General features: G+C 42.6%; 1 protein-coding gene and 1 long non-coding RNA gene across 3 annotated transcripts in view; one reads left to right on the top strand and one right to left on the bottom strand.

Moving 5' to 3' along the window:
• PGM1 (phosphoglucomutase 1) overlaps positions 1–20,234 on the top strand; it is a 66,863-nt gene that overhangs the window by 1,451 nt on the left and 45,178 nt on the right. Inside the window, exon 1 of one of the 2 annotated variants that reach the window (XM_077120728.1) lies at positions 5–352. The exons of the other annotated variant lie outside the window; for it this stretch is intronic. Within the exon in view, the coding sequence (XP_076976843.1) occupies positions 107–352 (246 nt within the window). The 5' untranslated portion in view covers positions 5–106. Of the gene's footprint in view, positions 1–4; positions 353–20,234 lie in introns of those variants that run through there. 2 annotated transcript variants of the gene reach the window in all.
• Positions 10,728–20,175, bottom strand: LOC143650212 (uncharacterized). Its single transcript, XR_013159442.1, has 3 exons — positions 19,990–20,175; positions 14,535–14,638; positions 10,728–10,986 (listed from the first exon to the last, which is right to left on the bottom strand). It is a non-coding gene; the product is annotated as an uncharacterized LOC143650212 (long non-coding RNA).

Raw genomic sequence — 20,234 nt, 5'->3', positions numbered from 1 at the left:
CGCGCCGGGGAGCGCGGACGTGGGCCGCGCACTCGCACCGGCCCAGAGCCGCAGCCGCCTCCGGAGTAGCAGAGTCCGCTCGGGCCCCAAGCCGCGCGTCGCCACCATGGTGAAGATCGTGACCGTCAAGACCCAGGCGTACCCGGACCAGAAGCCCGGGACGAGCGGGCTGCGGAAGCGCGTGAAGACGTTCCAGAGCAGCGCCAACTACGCGGAGAATTTTATCCAGAGCATCATCTCCACCGTGGAGCCGGCGCTGCGGCAGGAGGCCACGCTGGTGGTGGGCGGGGACGGCAGGTTCTACATGAAGGAGGCCATCCAGCTCATCGTCCGCATCGCCGCCGCCAACGGGGTAAGGGCCGCGGCGCTGCTCGCCGCGAGCGCCCGGGACGCAGGGCCCTGCGCGGGGTGGGGGCGGCCGCGCCGGTGTTGGCCGCGGGCGACTCCGTCCCTCCACCGTCCTCCGCCTCGCGGCGCTCGCTCTTCCGGGCCTGGAGGCTGCGGTGGGGGGCAGCGGCCACGCGCCCCCGAGAGCGCTGCCCTCCGGCTTCCTGGGGCCCGGCGGCGCGGGCGGGCCTGACCTTGACGGGACCGACCGTCCGCCTCCCGCGCCTCCGTCGGCTCCCACGCCCCTTCCCGAGGACTCTGACATTTACGTGAACCTTCCCTCTCGGTGAAGATAAAGTTACAGGCGGAGAGCGGGCTCCTTAGCCGGGAAAGGTTAGACGGCCGCCGCCTTGCTCAGAAACCCCCCGCCTCCCGCCCGCCGCCTGCTATTCTTGTCAGCAGCTGCCCGCTCGGAACCCGACGCCTTGGGGGCAGGGGTGGCGAGAGCATCCACCCCCGGGGTCCTCGGTCCCGTAGGCAGGGGGAGGCGGGCGCGAAGGCTTCCTTCCCAGCCCCTAGTTAGTGCGGGAAGCGCCCCTGCAGTGGGCTGCCGGTCGTCTGGGTACAGGCTTTGGAAAAGGCTAGCTTTGCCCCCAGGTGCATCAGGCTCCGCTCCATGAAGTGGGCTGGAACTGAACTTTGACTAGAACTGCAACCGCATACCCCAGTGCACTCTTGTGCAATCAGTCCTGGTACGGCAGGAAATGAATGCAATGCCTTGGTTCCGCCCCCTGCTGAGGAACGCTAACTTAGACTCACCGGGCAGGTCCGCTCTTATAGGTGGAACTTGTTTTTCTATAAACGTGATATACGAAAATGGGATTTACAAAATTGCTTAATTGTGACTAGTTATTTACTCACTTTCATAAAACATTTTCTAATAAGTTCTGAATAGCAAGGTCTCTATATATTTAAGATTTGACTTAGATCAAGCTCTTTTGGAACTTATTTCTCTTTAATATTTTTAATTCACGTGAGTAGTATGTTATGTATTTTATTACATATTGAGGGCTATTTTGCCAAGCATCACGGTAAGAACTTTACTTGTGGAATCTCATTTGTCCCTCCACAGCCCTATGAGGTAATGCTGTTATAGGCGGCTTCAAGTTGCCAGTGAGTAAACTGAAGCTTAGGTAGATTAAATAACTTGCCAGAACTATAGTGATGGCACTGAGAATCCAACACGACCTCCCAGTCGAAGAACATGAATAGCTTTTGAAAATGAAGGGATTCTTCAATCTAAAAGATCTGTTTCCAGTAGTCTGCAAAATCTAAACTGAACCCTATCTACAGCTGCCTTCCTGGGTCAAACATTTATAAGCATCAATGAGGAAAGATTTTCTGGGTTTGTTTTCTCTATGCTCCCAAGTTTTCCAACAACTGCAGCTTTCTATGAAAGAAGAACAAACAATATCTCCACAAGAATAGACCCCTTCCTTTCTCTGTTACCACCTGAGCTAAATTTGCATTTCATTCATTCATTCAACAACTTCTATGCCTATTCCATATACAGGATAATGTGTGGGATAAAAGATGATTTAGATACAAGGCCTTCTCTAAAGGAGGGTGAAGCAAGTAGTAATAGTGGGGATATTAGGAGTCCAGGTGGAAAGTTGTCCACTTGGGAGCAGTGTGGAGTGGGGAGGAAAGAATTAGTAAGACTGAAGATATGTTCTTGAATCTTTGTTGGCTTTAAGTTGCTGCCCTCCTGCTCTTCCCCCTTTTAACCAAATGTTGTCAAAGTTGTCTGCATTCACTGTCTCTGATCTCTGGCTGCACCTCACTGTAGCCTGGCCTCTGCCTCCTCCACCATGCCACTAAATTGTTCTTGCCAAAGTTACTAATGACTCTGGTTTCTAAAGCCATTGAACACATTTAAGCCTTACCTTACTTGCCTTCAGCCACATTTGGCACTGCAGATTTTGTACTCTTGTACAGCTCTCAGTCAGCTTCCTTGCGTTGATCACTCTTTTCTGATTCAACTTTTAGTTTTTTGAAAGTTCTTCATGGACTGTTTGTCCCACTCATGTCCCAGCTGTTCCCTAGGTTTCTGTCTTCTGCTTACTGCTCTCTGATTTTATTCTCACTGCTCACCAGGGATTTATGTACCCTACTCCTTCTCATCTGATGTGATTCTGTTCAGTTAACGTCTTCAGAAACCCTTCACTGACACCCCCCCTCCAGCCCTTCCTTCCCAGTTTCGTGCTCTTCTCCCATGCATACCTTTAGAATAGGTTAGTCAAATTCTGTTGAAATTATCTGTTTACATATGTGTGGTCCTGCCCCACTAGAGAGTAGTCATCTTTAAGACAGGGACTGCATTTTATCTGTATCCGCAATACTTAGCATAACAGAGAATTCAGTGATTCCGTGGTTCAGATGCACGGAATTATGAGTCACCTTTGTGTTTCCAGCTCCTAATGTAAAGCCAGCGCGTTATTGCCAACCAATGAATTTATTCTCATAAAACATTTATTATGTGCTTACTTGTATCAGGCATTGTGCTTGCCATAAACATCTCTGCCCTCAGGAAACACATAATCTAAAAGGGAGGTAGCAAGAAAAAAACAATAGCTCATCATAAGTGCTACGATGGAGCAATGTGCCAGGTACTGAGGGACCAGAGGATGGAGACTGTACTTGCAGGGAGAAGACAGGTGAGGAAGGCTTAACTGAGTCTTAAAGGATGAGTTGGAGCGCCCACGGTGGATGTGTCAGACAACAGAAGGAAAATAATCATGGGAGTTGAGGGCCGTTCTCTTGGGCAAGTTAATTTCTAATCCTTTTTATCTTCATCCATGAAAATTGAGAATGATAATATACCCAGAGAGATAATCATGAGGATTAAATGAAGCAACATGTTTGAAAGTACTTGGCAATTATACAAGATCGAGTGGGATTTGTTCCAGGTATGCAGAGTGCTTCAACATGAGAAAATAACTTAATATAATACGCCATGTTAACAGAATGAAGGGGTAAAAAAACACATGATCACCTCACTTGATGCAGAAGACACATTTGACAAAGTCCAGCATCCCTTCTTGATAAAACACTTAGAAAACTAGGAATAGAAGGAAACTTCCTCAAGATGATAAAGGATATATATGAGAAACACACAGCTAAAATCATACATAAAGGTGAAAGACTGAAAGCTTTCCCTCTAAGAGCAGGAACAAAACAAGGATGCCCACTGTTGACGCTGTTATTCAACAGTGTACTGGAAGTTCTAGCCAGAGCAATTAGGCAAGAAAAAAAAAATCTTGAAAATTGGGCAACAAAATACATAGCGCATATGGATATGCATATGGATTCAGCAAAGTGACAGAGTAGAAGATCAGCATCCAAAAATCAGTAGTGTTTCTATACACTAGCAATGAACAGTCTGATGAAGTCAAGAAAAAAAATTCCATTTGCAATGGAAACAAAAAGAATGAAATCTCTGGGAGTAAATCTTACCAAAGATATAAAGACTTGTACGCAGAAAACATGAGAGGTTTTGCATTTACATAAAATCACAAATAAAATACAGGATTTCCATTTATCACCCTTTCATTAACACCTTGCATTGGTGTAATACATTGTTACAATTGATGACACTACATTTTTATAATTGATTAACTATAGTCTAAGGTTGTTTAACTTAGGGTTTACTGTGCTGTGCTGTTTCATGAATTTTTAAATTTTTATTCTAGTACTATATATAAAACCTAACATTTCCCCTTTTACCCAATTCAGGTACATTTCTCGGTGCTGTTAATGATGTTCAGTGCTGTGCTACCATCACAGCCATGCCTTACCAAAACTTTTGCATCACCCCAAACAGAAATTCTGTACCAATTAAGTATTAACTGCCTGTTCCGTACCCTCCACCTAGCCCCTGACGACTTGTATTCTAGTTTCTGACTCGGTGAATTTGCTTGTTCTGATTATTTCATATCAAGTGAGATGATACAGTATTTGTCCTTTTGTGTCTGATTCATTTTGCTCAAAATGATGTCTTCGGGCTTTATCATGTTGCATATATCAGACTTTTTACTCCTTTTGTAGCTGAGTAACATGCCTCTATGTGTAGGCCACATTTTGTTGTCCATTTATCAGTTGATGGACACTTGGGTGGCTTTTATCTTTTGTCAATTGTGAGTAATGCTACTATGGACATCAGTGTGAAAATACATGTTCAAGTTCCTGTTTTTAATTCTTTTGGATATATATGTAGAACCGGATAGCTGGGTCATAAGATAATTCTGTACTTTCTGAGGAACCATCAAAGTGTCATCTGCAGTGGCTGCACCATTTTACATTCCCACCAGCGATGAATGGGTATTCCTCTCTCTCCACATCCTCTTCAACACTTGTAATTTTCCACTTTTTTAATAGTAACCATTCTAATGGGGATGAATGGTGCCTCATTGTGAGTTTGATTTGCATTGCCCTAATGGTTAATCACGTTGAGCATCTGTTCATATGCTTTTTAGCCATTTGTAGATCTTCTTTGGAGAAATGGCTGTTCAGGTCTTTTGCCCGTTTTTATGTATTTTTTTTGTTTTTTTATTGTGAAAGATAACATATACAAAAAAGCAACACATTTCAAAGCACAACACAACAGTTACTTATAGAACAGATGTCAGAGTTTGGTATGGGTTATAGTTCCACAATTTTAGGTTTTTCCTTCTGGCTGCTCCAAGTCACTGGAGACTAAAAGAAATATCAGTGTAATATTCAGCAGTCATATTCAGTTTGTTAACTCCTATCGTCTGTTACAACGCCACCTCTCCTTTAATCTTTTTCACAATCTGTAGGGATATTTGTGTTGCCCATTTTAAAATTGGAGTGTTTGTCTTTTGTTGTTGAGTTGTAGGATTTCTTTATAAATTCTGGATATTAAACCCTTATCAGCTATGTGGTTTCCAAATATTTTCTCCCATATAATGTTTCTTTTAATAAACAAGATTAGATAGGTAACAGTGATCTACTGGCTTGGGAAGAGTAATTTATAATTCAGTAAACATTTATTGAGCACCTTTTATGCTAGGCTCTGTTCTAGGAACTAGGGATATGTCAGTAAACAGAACACTTACCTTCTAGTGGCAGGAAACAAATAATTTAATCACTATATGTGTCAGGTGAAGGTAAATGCTCTGAAGAAAAATAACACATGATCAAGGGAGAAAGTATTATAAGTTTTTTTTTTTCTAAGTGAGATGAGGTGGTTAGAAAGGCCTCTCTGATAACCTCATTTGAGCAGAGACCTGAAGCGAAAAAATGCACTATTCAGATTTCTGTAAAAAGACTTTCAGGCAGAGAAGAGTTAAGGGTAAAATGCTGAAAATGTTTAATGATTTTGAATTGTAAAATTATGTTCCAACTAAAAAATGTAATGTAAACTTTCATTGTAACAAGGGCCCTAGTATACTATGAAGTTTTATGTATAGTATATTACAAATAAAAGTTATTATATTGTAAATTTATCCTGAGATACAATAAAAATAGTATAATAAGCATTGATCAAATATTTAACAATACATTGGTTTGATCTCTTGGGTTGTAGAGGAGCTTTCAGGGGCATGATTTGATTGGGCTACATTTTTAAGAACAGTTAAGCAGGAAGGTTTGAACTGATCCATTCTTTTCCCCCTAAATTCCTCTGAAGTCCACACAGACATACCCAAAGTCATTCTGTTGACTTGAAACTGTTCAAAGTTGGGTTCACCCTTTAGAAATGGCTATTAAGTGTGTTAAGTAAATGAGGACTCAGCAAGGGCTTCAGTTGGGAAAATTTGAAAAATATTTTTCTCACTTGTTGTCCTCAAAGGGAAAAAATCACAAAAGTTCTCCCCACAGAATGATTTTTGGGAAAGAGGAGAAGAGTGTGCCGCTGCCTGGGGATATGCAGATGGATTTAAGTTGTTTGTTTCTATAGGTAAAAGCTATCTCCCCCTCCCCCATTGCTTCTTCCATTCACTACCCAGTACCCAGGGCTCAGAGATGAGTTGCCAAGGTGCAAAGATAGAAAAGGTAAGTCAAACCCTGAGTAAACCACAATGGGACTGCAAGCAAGTCATGCCAGTAGAGATTTAATCACAAATCAGAAACAGCCTGAACATTATATTTTCACACTGGAAATAGTGTCTTGCCTTTTTTCTCTCCGTGAGGGCCCCAAAGTTCTGAAAGGATCAAATGTGATAGACACTTGATCGTACAAAAAGGTTTGGTTGACTTGTTCCCCTTGGTAGTAAACGGTGGAGCTGGAACTCTGATGATATTTCATCCAGAAGTTCTTTTCCATAATTAAATGTATCCCAGAGCAGGTGATTCTGGGAACTGTATAGCACCCTCATTTTAAATTTGGGAAAACTGGATTGGAGCTTTTAACATACAAATGAGTGCTGTGAGTTTGCAAGAGGATCCCAGTGTCCTCTTCTACAGAATGATTTGGGGACATATTAGTCAGTACCCATTGGCTTGAAGTGACCATCCATAACTTATTTTGGCAACTAATATATGAATTGTTTTTGACTGCTATTAGCATGTTTGATTCAGCCCAAAGAGAACTTTCCTTTCAGGTATAGGTTTTTAGGGTAAGTTAGAGAAGTCCTCCTGACCAAATATTAGGCCTCTGTACTGTACTTCCTACATGCTCACAGCAGCTCTGTCACTGAAGGGTCAGCTGAAATGACTGCTACATTGTCTGAGATCAGGATGCTTAATCGTGTGGTGTAGTGGCCATTTGTGAGGAACCAGCCAGTGTGAGGAACACAGACTCTGGGTAGCTCATGTTTGGCTGGTGAGTTACTGCACTGTCTCCTGGGATGTGATAGAGGACAAGGCAGGCCCAGTCCTTACCTGCTTGGAACTTATAGTCAAGTAGGTTTGCATTGGAGGCCAAGGAGGGCTCAGCCAAGCAAACCAGTAACTGAGACAAGGTGCATCAAGCACATTCAGGAGTGAGCAGGGCCAGCTGTGAGAGCGGAAAAGAAGTGCACCTGGCTGAGTCAGGGACGCGACTCAGCAGGAAAGTGACAGCTAACCTGAAGGTGAGATGACGATGTTCCAGGCAGAACCAGAGTTGAGAATGCATGAGTTACATTATTGTATCAGATTCTACACCCCAGGAACCAACTGCACTAAAAAACACACTCATGTCTTATACTTCACAAGGTGTTTCCTTGTGAAAGGACAAATCCCTAACTATCACCCAATTAATATGGTTGTCGCATCTTAACGTGGGATCATTCTTGGAATTAAAGTAGACAACAAAACTTGACAACAGTCAAAATCATCTTTAAAATCTCTTTGACAAGTGTGGTAGTTAGATTTAGTTGTCAGCTTGGCCAGGTGAACGTACCTAGTTTTGTTGCTGCGGACATGAGCCAATGGTATGTGAACCTCATCTGTTGGAGGCGTGCCTGCTGCAGTGAATGATGTTTGACTTAATTGGCTGGTGCTTAAATGAGAGAGCACAAAGTAGCACAGCCTAAGCAACTTGGCATTCCTCATCTCAGCACTCGCAGCTCAGCCCAGGCCTTTAGAGATGCAGAAAGAAGTCACCCTGGGGAAAGTTGTTGGAACCCAGGGGCCTGGAGAGAAGACCAGCAGAGACCATCCTGTGCCTTTCCATATAAGATAGAACCTCAGTGGAAAGTGAGCTGCCTTTCCTCTGAAGAACTAACAAAATAAATCCCCTTTTATTAAAAGCCAATCCGTTTCTGGTGTGTTGCATTCCAGCAGCTAGCAAACTAGAACAAGTATATTAGAAATCAGCATGTGCGACACAATATGTGTCTTTAAATTCCAGAATCACACTGAGCACAGCAAGATGCTTATACTTTGAGAGGCATGTGCTCATTGAGTGAAATGGTGGCAGAATTGCCCAGGCCATTTAAATCTCATTCTTTCCCCTTCCTCTCCCTGTCAGTTATATATAGTTAAATTTCTGCAAGATAAATGCTAGTCTGATGTGATGCCACTGCAAATTCCTGTTGCTACTCAGAGTTGCACACATAAGAAGTGCCACAATCATAATTTAGTGAGATTTAGAGGATCCTTTCCTTGTGGCTTTCTGCTTGGCTTATATTTGAACTCTCTGGTAGTTTTTTCTGAAAACTTGGTCTCGTTGTAGCTCATTGAGGTGTTTCTTGAGAGTCTCCAAAGTGAATCCCAAAAACCTATAACCTATATTTTAAGTCAAACTATTTATAAAATTACATGGGTTCCACTATTATAACAGAGACTCAAACAGGAGTGGGTTAAACAAGGTAGAATTGTCTTTATGGAATAGCCTTGTATGATGGATTCCTGAATTTGGGACCCAGCCCCCTTCAGTCATGGACCTCTGCCATCTTTGGGTGGTGTACCTTTGCCTACCTAGTTGCAGATGTTCACCCCATCCCCAACCACGTTTACACATGAGTAGGGGAAATAGATGGACCAGTGCTTTTTCCCTTTAGAGAGTCTGAAAATTGCGTATCTCATTCCTGTTCACAACCCATTGTCTAGATCTTAGTTACATGGCCACATCTGCCTGCAAGAGGGGCTAAAAGAGGTCAGCTTTATATTGGGAGGTCATGTGACCACCTAAAAATGGGTTCTATTTCTTTAAGAAAGGGAAGAACAACTAGAAATTTCTGCCATGGCTCGTCTCTTTGATCATGTAGATGACTGTTCCAGTTTGAAGCTATTCTATACCCCAGGAAAACCATGTCCTTGAATCCTCATTCAACATTGGTTGGTGGAATTCTTTTGTTTCCATGGAGATGTGACTCACCCAACTGGGGATGGTAACTCTTGATTAGATGGTTCCATGGAGCTGTGTCTCCACCCATTCAAGTTGGGGTCACTTACTGGAGTAAGTAATGGTTTAAGAGAAAACCATTTTGGAAAAAGCTTCAGAACTGACAGAGCCCACACAGCCAGAGACCTTTGGAGATGTATAAAGAAAGCGCCCCCAGGGAAGCTATTGAAGAAGCCTGGAGAGAAAGCTAACAGACATTGCTATGAGCCTTTCCAGCTGAGTGAAACCCCCAATGTCACTGGCCTTCTTGAGCCAAGGTATCTTTCCTGGGTGCCTTAGTTTGGACATTTTTGTAGCCTTGCCTTAATTTGGGATTTTCATGGCCTTAGAACTATAAACTTGCAACTTAAATTCTTCTCTTAAAAGCCATTCTGTTTCTGGTATATTGTGTTTTGGCAGCTTTTATAAACTAAAACAATAACCATACCCATTCTCACATTCTCATTCCCACCCATGAAACACATTCACCTCTCCCTGGGGCGGGGGGCAGCTCAGATTCCTTCCAGTTACTGAATCAGCTCAGAGTCCTTGAGCTGTGGGTGATGCAGTGTTTTCTCCATTAGGTGCATATGTGGCTCCTTGTGGTTCAGCATCCAATACATTTAGAGAAAACTTATCTCCTCCCCCACCCAACACACACGCACTGTGTATCAGCTGAATAGAACAAGATGTTTACGCTAAAAACATCTACAAGAAAAGGGAAGGACTGGAACATGGTTGTTGCAGGGGAAGTTGGTCTTGGGCAGGAGCTCTCGTACTGTCTTTCCTCTGTGCTCACATAGAGGAGGATATGGGAGAGTAGCCCCCGAAGGACCTTTTAGGGGCCACACAACTTTTGCATCCTGCCTCTGACTGTTGAAAGTTTGAGAGTACTAGGGCAGGGGATGCTTTTTGCGGGCCAGATTTATATTTCTTTGGCTATATAGTTCACTCAAAAGCTTAATAGACTTTTGGTCTGTTCTGATCAGTTCCATGTGCTGGTAAGCTCAGCAAAAGCCTGAAAACAGAGTTTTATTTACTGGTCTCTGTGCTCTGTCCCTTCCTCCATTTTCCCATAGCTGATGACTACCTTGAAATAACAGGTAAGAGATAATAGGCTTAGGTAAGAAGGCAGCATTCTCAGCATGATCTCTGTTTGTGTGTTGGTTTCCATTGTCTGGCAGAGAATCCCAGAAGATACTTGAGGCCACAGCCTTTCCTTCTGCTAAACCTGATGCTTCATGTATGGGTAAACAAATAGTTGACATTTACAATTCTGCACAGCTACAAATTATTGGATTTGGGCAACTTAGTTTGCAGGCCGCGGTCAAAGCAAACTTTCTGAGCAAACCTGTGGCCCCCTCCATTTCTGTCTGTAGACTGGCTAGCACTACCCTGAGCTCTTCTCTATATCATGTCAGGAAATAAACGACAAACACTCATGTTCTGAAGCCTCCAAACCAGTTGGAAGCTACAGGTCTGGTTGGCTAGTGATCTGCCTTTTAAGGCATCATAAGTAGCAATTTTACTTAAATAGTTTGCCATGACAAAAAAAAAAGCATGCTATCTATTTTAGATTCTGTTTTTGTACAGAATACCAGATTTTTTCTTATTAATTAAAATGTAGTTTGGCTGCCTAAGAGAGTTCCAAAATTAGTTACTTAAACAAAGCAGAAGTTTATAGTACTAGAACCCTTTCTGTAATAGACTGGGTGTGGGCAGATCAGGGCTGGTGTGGTGGCTCCATGTTTTGGCTCAGCCTTCCCTGGTGTGTTTCCAACATCTGCCTGGTCCAGTATGGCTGACTACCACTACCTCTCCATTCCAGCCTTCGGGAAGGGAAAAAGAAAGGAAGGCACACTTCTTATCAGAGGTTGCTGTGTGGCAAGCTAAACACTGAAGGCTCTATCAAGCTAAATGAAGGGAAGGATTGATGTTGGGGGACAACCAACAGTTTTTACCACAATCTTCCAAATTTGGTGAAAATCACTCAACCAATTCCAAATGATGAATTACAAAGACAAGGTAGAAGCTTAGTATTATACACATAGGTAACTACATTTTAGAAGAGACCTTGGCTGTCTTTTCCAACTACCTCCTTAGAAAGGAACCATGGCACAAATATTCTTATAGAATGTTATTTTAGAAATAAGCTTATTTATATATTCACATATACAATTCACCCATTTAAAGTATACAATTCAGTGTTTTTTAGTGTATCCACAGAATTGTGCCACCATCACCATGACCTAATTTTAGAGTATTTTTGTCCACCTCTGAAAAGAAACCCTGTGTGCATTAATAGTAAATTCCCTTTCCCCTTTGTTCCCCAGCCCTAAGCAACCACCAGTCTACTTTTGGTCTCTAAGTTTGTGAGTGAGCTTTTACATGGACTGACTGTCCAGTTTTGGTTGCCAGGGGAAGTTTCATTTAGCAAGGGAAGCCTCAGAAACATGAGAAAGCAAAAGGATTGCTTGATACACAAAAGCAAAGGATTTATGTATGGAGAACCTTGTACTTAGTATCTCATGCAGATAAGGTAGATACAGGGTCGAAGTTGTCCTCACTCTCCAGGGGTCTCCAGTTGAGTGGACAAGATTGACACACAGACTGTTATCACTTGGTATAATAAAAGCTAGCACCCAAGGGAAAAAGGGATGGCTGTGGGAGCTCAGTAGGGGCACCTGCCCAGCCTGAGGTCAGAATGGGAGGGAATGTGGCCTGCAAAGACTTTCTTTGGGCGATAAACCTATTTTTCTCAACAGACTCTCTGTACAAAGCAGACCAAGCTGTCTAAAAAAGGGAAGATAAATTTCTCTAAGAGAATAGCTTCTTTATTTTCATAAATGTAAGCAATCAGATTTCTTTTTTTACAAACATATTTGAACTTATATATCCAAATTAGTATTGTACCCTGCCAAATTGCCACTCGGGGAACTGTACACTTATTCCAGTGATGTGTCTACTGCTCAAAGCATTTTGAAACTCCTCTATGGGGATTACTTTTCTGCCAGTCGGTTTATGGGTCACCTAGGAAAACCAGTCACATTATTTTATAGTCATGCCTCATCTTTCAAGTGATGTAACAAGGTTTGATCACCCACTTTATTCATTAGATATGGCTCCAACCAATTCTTGTCTCTTTTCAAAGTTCAAGTGTATTCTCAGAGGATGAAATTTGTCATGACTGAGGACTTTCAAAGAAAGTGCCACAGACTGTAAAGACAGTTCCCTCAAAAAATAGAGTTCCAAAGATGTTAGCATGATGTCAGCCTTGTTTGAATAAATATGTTGCTTCCCAGGGTGCTTGTTTGGAGGACAATAGCACTAATTGAGATGAATATACCCTGGAGTAATTGTTTAAAATTAGTTGCAGTATTTTAACCATTCAGGCATAGTGCCCTGTAAAGAGGGTCTGGGAAGGCAGTTGAGGCAGTGGCGATTCTGGCACTCTGCTTCCCTTCTGCAGTCTGCTGTGCTGGCCTGGGGGTACAGCTGTGCCCCATTCTGGTGCTTATATAGCATGCTTGGCTTAAGGCATTTAGGAGTTGTACACGATGGGAAGGTTTGATAAGGCACGAAAAGGCAAAATGGCCAGCTGTCCAACCCTGACCTAGGAGGAGAGTCCTTTTGGCTCTAAGTCACAGTAACCAGAAATCTAAACATTAAGCCAGTGCCCACCTTAGTTCTGAGAAATCGCCCTATGATTGCAAAGAAGCCAGAAAATGGAGCTGGGATGGCATAACCAGGCGGAGGCAGGAAAAGGCCTTTGCTTTAGTAATAAAACTAGTATGCCACACTGCCTCCTTGGAAACTTAGAAAAATGCATTCTATGGAACAAAGTGAAATGCATTTTAAAGGAAGATTTTTAAGTAAAGCAAAAGGAAAATATGTGTAGGAAACCCAGATGGAATCGTGAGTGAGGTTGGCACCTGACCTGAAAGCTGAGCTGCCCCCCTGAGCTGGGCCACACAGCTGTGCTAGTCGGACTGATGAGAAAAGCACCTGGTCACACAGTTTACCGTAGCCAGTTTCCCCATATGTAGATTTGGTATGAAAAGATTAATAATAATTGCCTTGAGAGATTCATGTAAGAATGAAAAAAGATTTGTGAAAAACCCACATGGTATCTGGCATTGTAAGTGCTTAGTAAACAGAAGCTAATGGAGCCATGGTTCTATAGGTAGTGTGTTGATCCCAAATATTGAGACCATGGGAGGGCTGAAGGAGGAGGGGGCGAGGAGATGGGCCTGGGGAGGCTTTTGTGCATCTGACACCCCCCCTTTAACCTCCCCCCTCCCCGGCCATCCTGTCTCTGACCGCAGTATTATCCCTTGGATTTGATCACAGTTGCTGTACACATTGGTTGCAGGCCCATTGATTTGGGGCCTTCACTTGGTATGAGTTGTGCACCAGAAGTGGCAGTGGGTATTTCAGGATGGATCTGTGGAATGATGACCTGGCGCCAGCCAGTGTCATAGCACAAATGCGAAGCTGCAAGGAATTTATGCTGGCATTGCAAGGGATCTCCTGGGATGCATGGATTTGCTCATTGACAAGTGTTACTGAGCATTCCTTGTGTTCCAGGCATTGTGTGAGATATTTGGGGATAAAAAGATGAATAAAACAAAGTCCTTTTCTTAAGATGTTCATACAAATAGAGGAGACAAGCACATCCATGGGTAGTTACAAAAATATAGTGTGAATACTACTGTATCAGTTTCCTGTGGTTGCTGTGACAAATCATCACAAAAACGGAGTGGCTTAACACGACAGAAGTTTACCCTCTCACTGTTTTCTAGAGGCCAGAAATCTGAAATGAAGGTATTGGAAGGGCTATGTTCCCTTTTAAAGCTCCAGTGGAGAATCCTTCGTTGCTACTTCTGATTTCATGACTCCAGGCATTCCTTGGCTTGTGGCTGCATCACTCCAGTCATTGCCTCTATTGTCACATGGCCTTCCCCTCTGTGTCTATGTCTTCTTATCTGTCTTTTATAAGGATACTTTTTCGTTGGATTTAGAACTTACTGGGTAATCCAGGATGACCTTATCTCAAAATCCTTAGCTTAATGACACCTGCAAAGACTTTTTCCAAATAAGGTCACATTCACAAGTTCTGAGTGGACATATCTTTGGCAGGGGGCACCACTCAACCCAGTCAACTAGTATGAGAGGACAAGTTAAGGGAATTATGGAAACTGAAAAGAGGGACACCCAACCCCACCTTGAGGGGAAAAGGGAGAGCAAGGATGTCTTCCCACACTGGGTGATTTTTGAATCAAGTGCAGAAAGATAAAGAGGAATTTGGGATGCATTAGCTGAGGGTGAAGAGAGGGGTCAGAGTGCAGCAGCTAGTTTGCTATATAAAGCTAGGTACCTCTTCAATAAACAGTAAAGCTTCAGAACTCTGTAATCTACGGTGCTTCTGTAGATGACCTCCGATATAACACCAAAATGCAAGATAGGCTTCTTAGAGGCTCCCTGAAATTTAATGAATTATTTTAGTTAGTAGTGGTGGGTAATTGGAGACTTTGGTTTAAATCTCAGTTTTACAGTATCCTGTATTCTGCTTAATTTATTTGAAGCTTGGCTATAAAATGAAATTACTTCTAACATCTGCCATATTAGAAAGGTATTAGGAGAATTAAATGAAATAATATGCATGCAAAGATTTTGGGAACTCTAAGGTACAATACAAATATGAGTTAGGTTGTTTTTGAAATTCCACTATTGCTATGGGAAAGTCACCCCACTAGATTAATTTGTTACCTTCCAAAACAAAATGCTACATGTGATTTTATCTAACATCCCTCCAAGTCCACAACTCAGATGTGCCAAAGAATAATCACAGAAGTACAGGCAGGAACATATTAAATGTACCCTGTAGGCTCTGTGCCTCCTATAAAACTCTGCTTCCCCCTCTAATCCACACGGGGTGCTACTTTCAGGCTCCCAGTGGTACCTCCAGAGCTGTTTGATTTCTTCGCCTGTATGTAAGTCCCCCAATAAAATTCATATCTCGGTCAAAAAAAAAAAAAACCAGGCTGAATGCCATTTTGAGGAATAGCATTTTTAGCTCATAGTGAAGGGTAGCGAACGAGGTCTTTGGTTTAAATCTCAGTTTTACAGTATTGTGTATTCTACTTAATTTATTTGAAGCTTGGCTATAAATATTTACTGCAGATATTTACTGAGCATTTTCTCATTTGCTCAATTATATGCCATACATTTGGGGCACACAGAGATGCAAACCCTGCCTGTGGAGGGGGCATTAGATAAAGGGTGCCATTAGGGTGCCATTAGGGTGCCTTGGGAGCCTTAGGGCTGAGAGCGTGGAGGGACGCTCAGAGGAGGGCTCGCTGGGAAAATGGTATTTGAGGCAAGTGTTGAAGGATGATAACAAGAAAGCCAGGAAAAAGCGAAGACAGAGGGACAGGGAAGGCAGTCTCTGCTGACGGAGCTGCACACGTAAAACAAGGTGTTCTTTAGAAAAATCCTACCCGAGCCTTAGACTTTAAATTAGGATTTAACAAGGTGTGTTAGTTTCCTTGGCTGGTCAGGCAGATATCATGCAGTGGTATATATAATATATATAATTTCCAATTATTAGCTTACGGTTTTGAGACTAAGAGAACATCCAGATCAAGGCATCATCAGTGCAATGCTAGTCTCCCAGAAAACTGGCGTTCCCAGCTGGCTGCTGGTGGTCCCTGGCCCTTAGTTTGTTGCATGGAGGGCTCGCGGCAGTGTATTTCTTGGGCTCTCCCTTCCCTTCCAGGTTACTTGATCTGGTTCTGGCTTCTTCTCTCTGCCTGAGTTTCATTCTGCTTATGAAGGACTCCAGTAATAGGATTAAGACCTCATCAAAAGGTCTTACAATGGGTTCACACCCACAGGAATGGATTAAATTTAAGAGCCTGTTTTTGTGAAGCACATGCAGCTTCAAGCCACCACATGGGTTGAAGTGACTTGCCCAAGATCACCAAGATATTAAAAAGTATCAAAAGTTGGGATTCCAACCCAGGTTTCCACTTTGCTGAATTCCTCAAGATGGATATTTTTAATAGAATTATCTAGAGCAATACCCCAGGGGTCCTCAAACCTTTTATTAACTCTTTCATTCCTAGAAGGGAGGTGGGAAGGCAAAGAAGCCAAGGACAGGCCCTTAACTACTGAGGCTTTCTTTATTACCAAGATTTGTGAGTAACAATTAGAAATAGAGCTAGAAATTGTGGAGTGGAGGAAGCAGAGGTTGAGGCCAAACCCTGTACTTTCAGAGGGAGCACTGGACACTTACAGGCGGGGACAGAGAGCTCTTCATTGCACTCGTATTAGAAAGCGAACTTCGGTGTAGAAAAGTGGTGAATTGGAGGAAGAGAGAGACCAAAGAAAATGAGAGAAAAAGATGCTTATGGCAGAATAAACATGCAAGTCGCTGTAACATCCGTAGGAAACAACAGAGCCACATTGTATGCTTATGCTTTTGTAATTTTTCTGTCTGTCAGTATGTAATTTAATTTACTGTACATTCATTAGACAGTATGGATTTAGATCAATCAACCCGTTAAAAGGCTTGCCCTGTTGAAGAAATTAGTCACATACAGTGTTACATGTCCTGTAATCTGCTACTTAAAGACAGTCACAGTCTCAGCAAACTAACAGGTCCTTAATGTGTTACTGGACAAATACTGTCACCCCCTTTCAGATGTTTGCTATCACTACCCCTTATAAATCACCTTTTAGGAGTGCCAATCTAAGTTTCCAAGATTTTCCCTTTCCTTGGGGGTCCTACAATAGGGTCTTAGGCTCGTCAGTGCATATATGTTAAGGTCAATTTCTTTGTCCTCAAGCCTCACTGTCACTTAAAGTCAAGAGGGAGTGCTTTTCTTCTGCCTGCACCCTGTGAGCCACCACTCGTTCCGGAAATTCCCACAAATGGTTTGGAGGGAGTAGAGAAAATGCCCACTTTTTTTTTAGATTGTGCTTTTAAAAGCTGTTGTTAATGGAGTGTTTGGTGCTGACCTGCGGCATGTTATACAGTGGGCAGCACAGCGTGGTGGTTGAGAGTGTGGCTCTGCTGTCAGGTTTAATGGGTTTAAAACCCGGCTCCTAAAAAAAAAAATCATAACCCAGCTCCTGAGTGGTGTGATGGTGGCTTAGTAGCAGAGTTCCCGCCTGCCATGCGGAAGACCCGGGTTCGATTCCCAGTGCCTGCCCATGTGGGGGGCGGGGGGAGGGGATCAGTTCCCAGTTGACCAGCTTCTTACAATAATGTTAGGCAGATGACATCACCTCCGTTTCCTCATCTGTAAGAGGGGGGCTCAGAATTATACTGCTGACCTCAAGGAGTTATTGAGGATTAAGTAAGTTAATTTTATAAACACTTGATACACTTCCTGGCACACAGTGATGTACTGTGTTTATCTCCTACTGTCAGATAACCTTTCAAGCAGGTATCACTGTCCCTATTTTATAAGTAAGGGAACTGAGGCCAAACAGGCCTTACACAGCCAGTGAGTAGCAAAGCAAGGATTCAGACCCAGGTCTGCCTGATTGCAAAGCCTTCTTCTTTGAGCGGGGACTGTGCTTGGTGCAGCTTTAGCTCCCCCTCCCCCTCCCCCTTCCCCTTTCCCCCTCCCCATTTGCCTGGCCTGTGGTGCATTGTGAATAAATATTTATCACACAGACCAGGCCCTAGAATCAGTTCTCTCCAGCCTGGGCTGTCCTGCTTTAGAGATGAGAGGGCGTGTTAGAGGATGTGGTCAGCCCTATCAGTAGCTCTTTCTATTTTCGGAACCTAACAGTTTGGATAACATTGAATGGCTAATCCTTCGCGAGGCAGTGTGCAGCATTTACGCGCCTTTCTTCATTTTACCTTCAGAACCTTTCAAGGGAGGCTTTACTATCCCCATTAAACAGAAAGTCCAGTTCACCAAGGTCCCAGAGAAAAGATGTCCCCTCCTTGTGGCCCCTTTCTTCCCATCCTTTGCAGCTGGATCCCCTCGTGGGGTCAGATCCCCTCACTGGAAAAGCCCTGGAGGATGAAATAGGGAGCAGCCCTGCCATTCTGCTGCGCTGTGTAAAAGCCCGGAAACCTGTTCATCACTGGATGGGGCGACACAGAACTCCGAGGAGTCCTCATTCCTGCGGTACTCCAGGTGAACGGGCCACCTGCAGTTCTTAGGTACAGGGACCCTGGCACCGAGGGGGAGGCGGGGCCACTGAGGGCACCCCCGGGGAGGCTGCATAAGTCCCGCGTGTTTTTCCCTTTTCATCCACAAGAGGGAAACATACAACCATGAATGATGTTAAGCAGTTCTTCAAACTGACGTTTTCTTTTAACCGAGGAATTTTTTTTCTTTTTTTTTTTAATTAATTAATTATTTTTTAAAAAATTTAAACAGTTTTATCCCCACACCATACAGTCCATCCTAAGTGTACAATCAACGGCTCTCAGTCCGGTCACATAGTCAGGCATTCACCACCACAGTCAATACGAGAACATTCTCATTTCCTTTGGAAAGCAAGCAAGCGAACAAAAATCCCATACCGCTTCTATACCCCTGTTCTTGACATTTAGATTTTGACCAAGGAATTTTTTTAATTAATTTTTTTTAAATACCAAAATACACCAAACAAACACAAATATTCTTAACTTTTGATCATTCCGGTCTACATATATAATCAGTAATTTGCAATATCATCACATAGTTGCATATTCATCATGATCATTTCTTGGAACATTTGCATCTATTCAGAAAAAGAAATAAGAAAACAGAAAAAAATTCATACATACCATACCCCCCACCTCTCCCCCTCACCGATCACCAGCATTTCAATCTAAATTTATTTGAACATTTTTCCCCCATTATTCATCTTTATTCTATATGTTCTACTCATCTCCTGATAAGGTAGATAAAAGGAGCATCAGACACAGGGTTTTCACAATCACACAGTCACATTGTGAAAGCTATATCATTATTCAGTCATCATCAAGAAACATGGCTACTGGAACACAGCTCCACATTTTCAGGCAGTTCCCTCCAGCCTCTCCACTACACCTTGACTAACAAGGTGATTCTATTTAATGCATAAGAATAACCTCCAGAATAACCTCTCGACTCTGGAATCTCTCAGCCATTGACACTTTATTTTTTGACCAAGGAATTCTAAAAATATAGATAGGTACTGGTAGCAGCCAGAATATGAGAAATTCTTTAGTTTCAAATGAGTATTCGTCAGAGATTTAAACGAAAATTTGCCTGAGAATTTTCCCAAAAAAGGAGCATGATAAAATTACACATTAGATTGAATCATATAAAATTGCTGTTTTTGTAGGTCAAAATGGCAGAATATTGGTAAATTTTAATAAAACAGTAGTCCTCTTCATATGTGCATTATGTATGGGAGGGGTTCCTAAGCCCTTCCATTTTCATATTGAGGTGATTGTTTTTAGGTTTAACCAAATGATTAAATAACAGCCATTTGTGGAGGTGGGGAAACCTTGCCCAGCTCTCTCTCTCCCCTCTGGGCTCCCGCTGACCCCTTGCAAGCTCCCAGCTTAGCATCTTTTTGTTCAGTTTGTCATGATTTGTTGACTTATATGTCTCCTTCTGAACCAGAAGCTTCTTTTTTTTTTAATTGTAAAAAATATATATAAAGAAAAGCAATAAATTTCAAAACACACTGCAACACTTAGTTATAGAGCAGATGTCAGTATTTGGTATGGGTTTTACAGTTCCACAATTTTAGCTTTTTCCTTCTAACTGCTCTAAGACACTGGAAATATCAATATAACTATTCAGCAATCATACTTATTTGTTAAACCCTACCTTCTCTTTATAACTCTGCCATCACCTTTGATGTTTTCCCCAATCTTTCAGGGTATTTGGACTGTGATCATTCTAATTTTTTCATGTTGGAAAGGGCTGTTGATAATAAGGGATAGGGGGATGGAACTAGCTGGTATTCTGGAGAGGCTGGTCACTCAGCATTTCAGGACTTATCTAGTCCAGGAAATGGAGCTTATAGATTTCTGGAAAGAAATCATAATGCATGGAACCTTTGTAGAATCTCA

Source organism: Tamandua tetradactyla, chromosome 11, assembly GCF_023851605.1.
Source record: "Tamandua tetradactyla isolate mTamTet1 chromosome 11, mTamTet1.pri, whole genome shotgun sequence".
In the NCBI taxonomy this organism is placed as follows: Eukaryota; Metazoa; Chordata; class Mammalia; order Pilosa; family Myrmecophagidae; genus Tamandua; species Tamandua tetradactyla.
The sequence above is the reverse complement of the archived record's forward strand: the minus strand, read 5'-3'. Positions and strand labels throughout refer to the sequence as shown.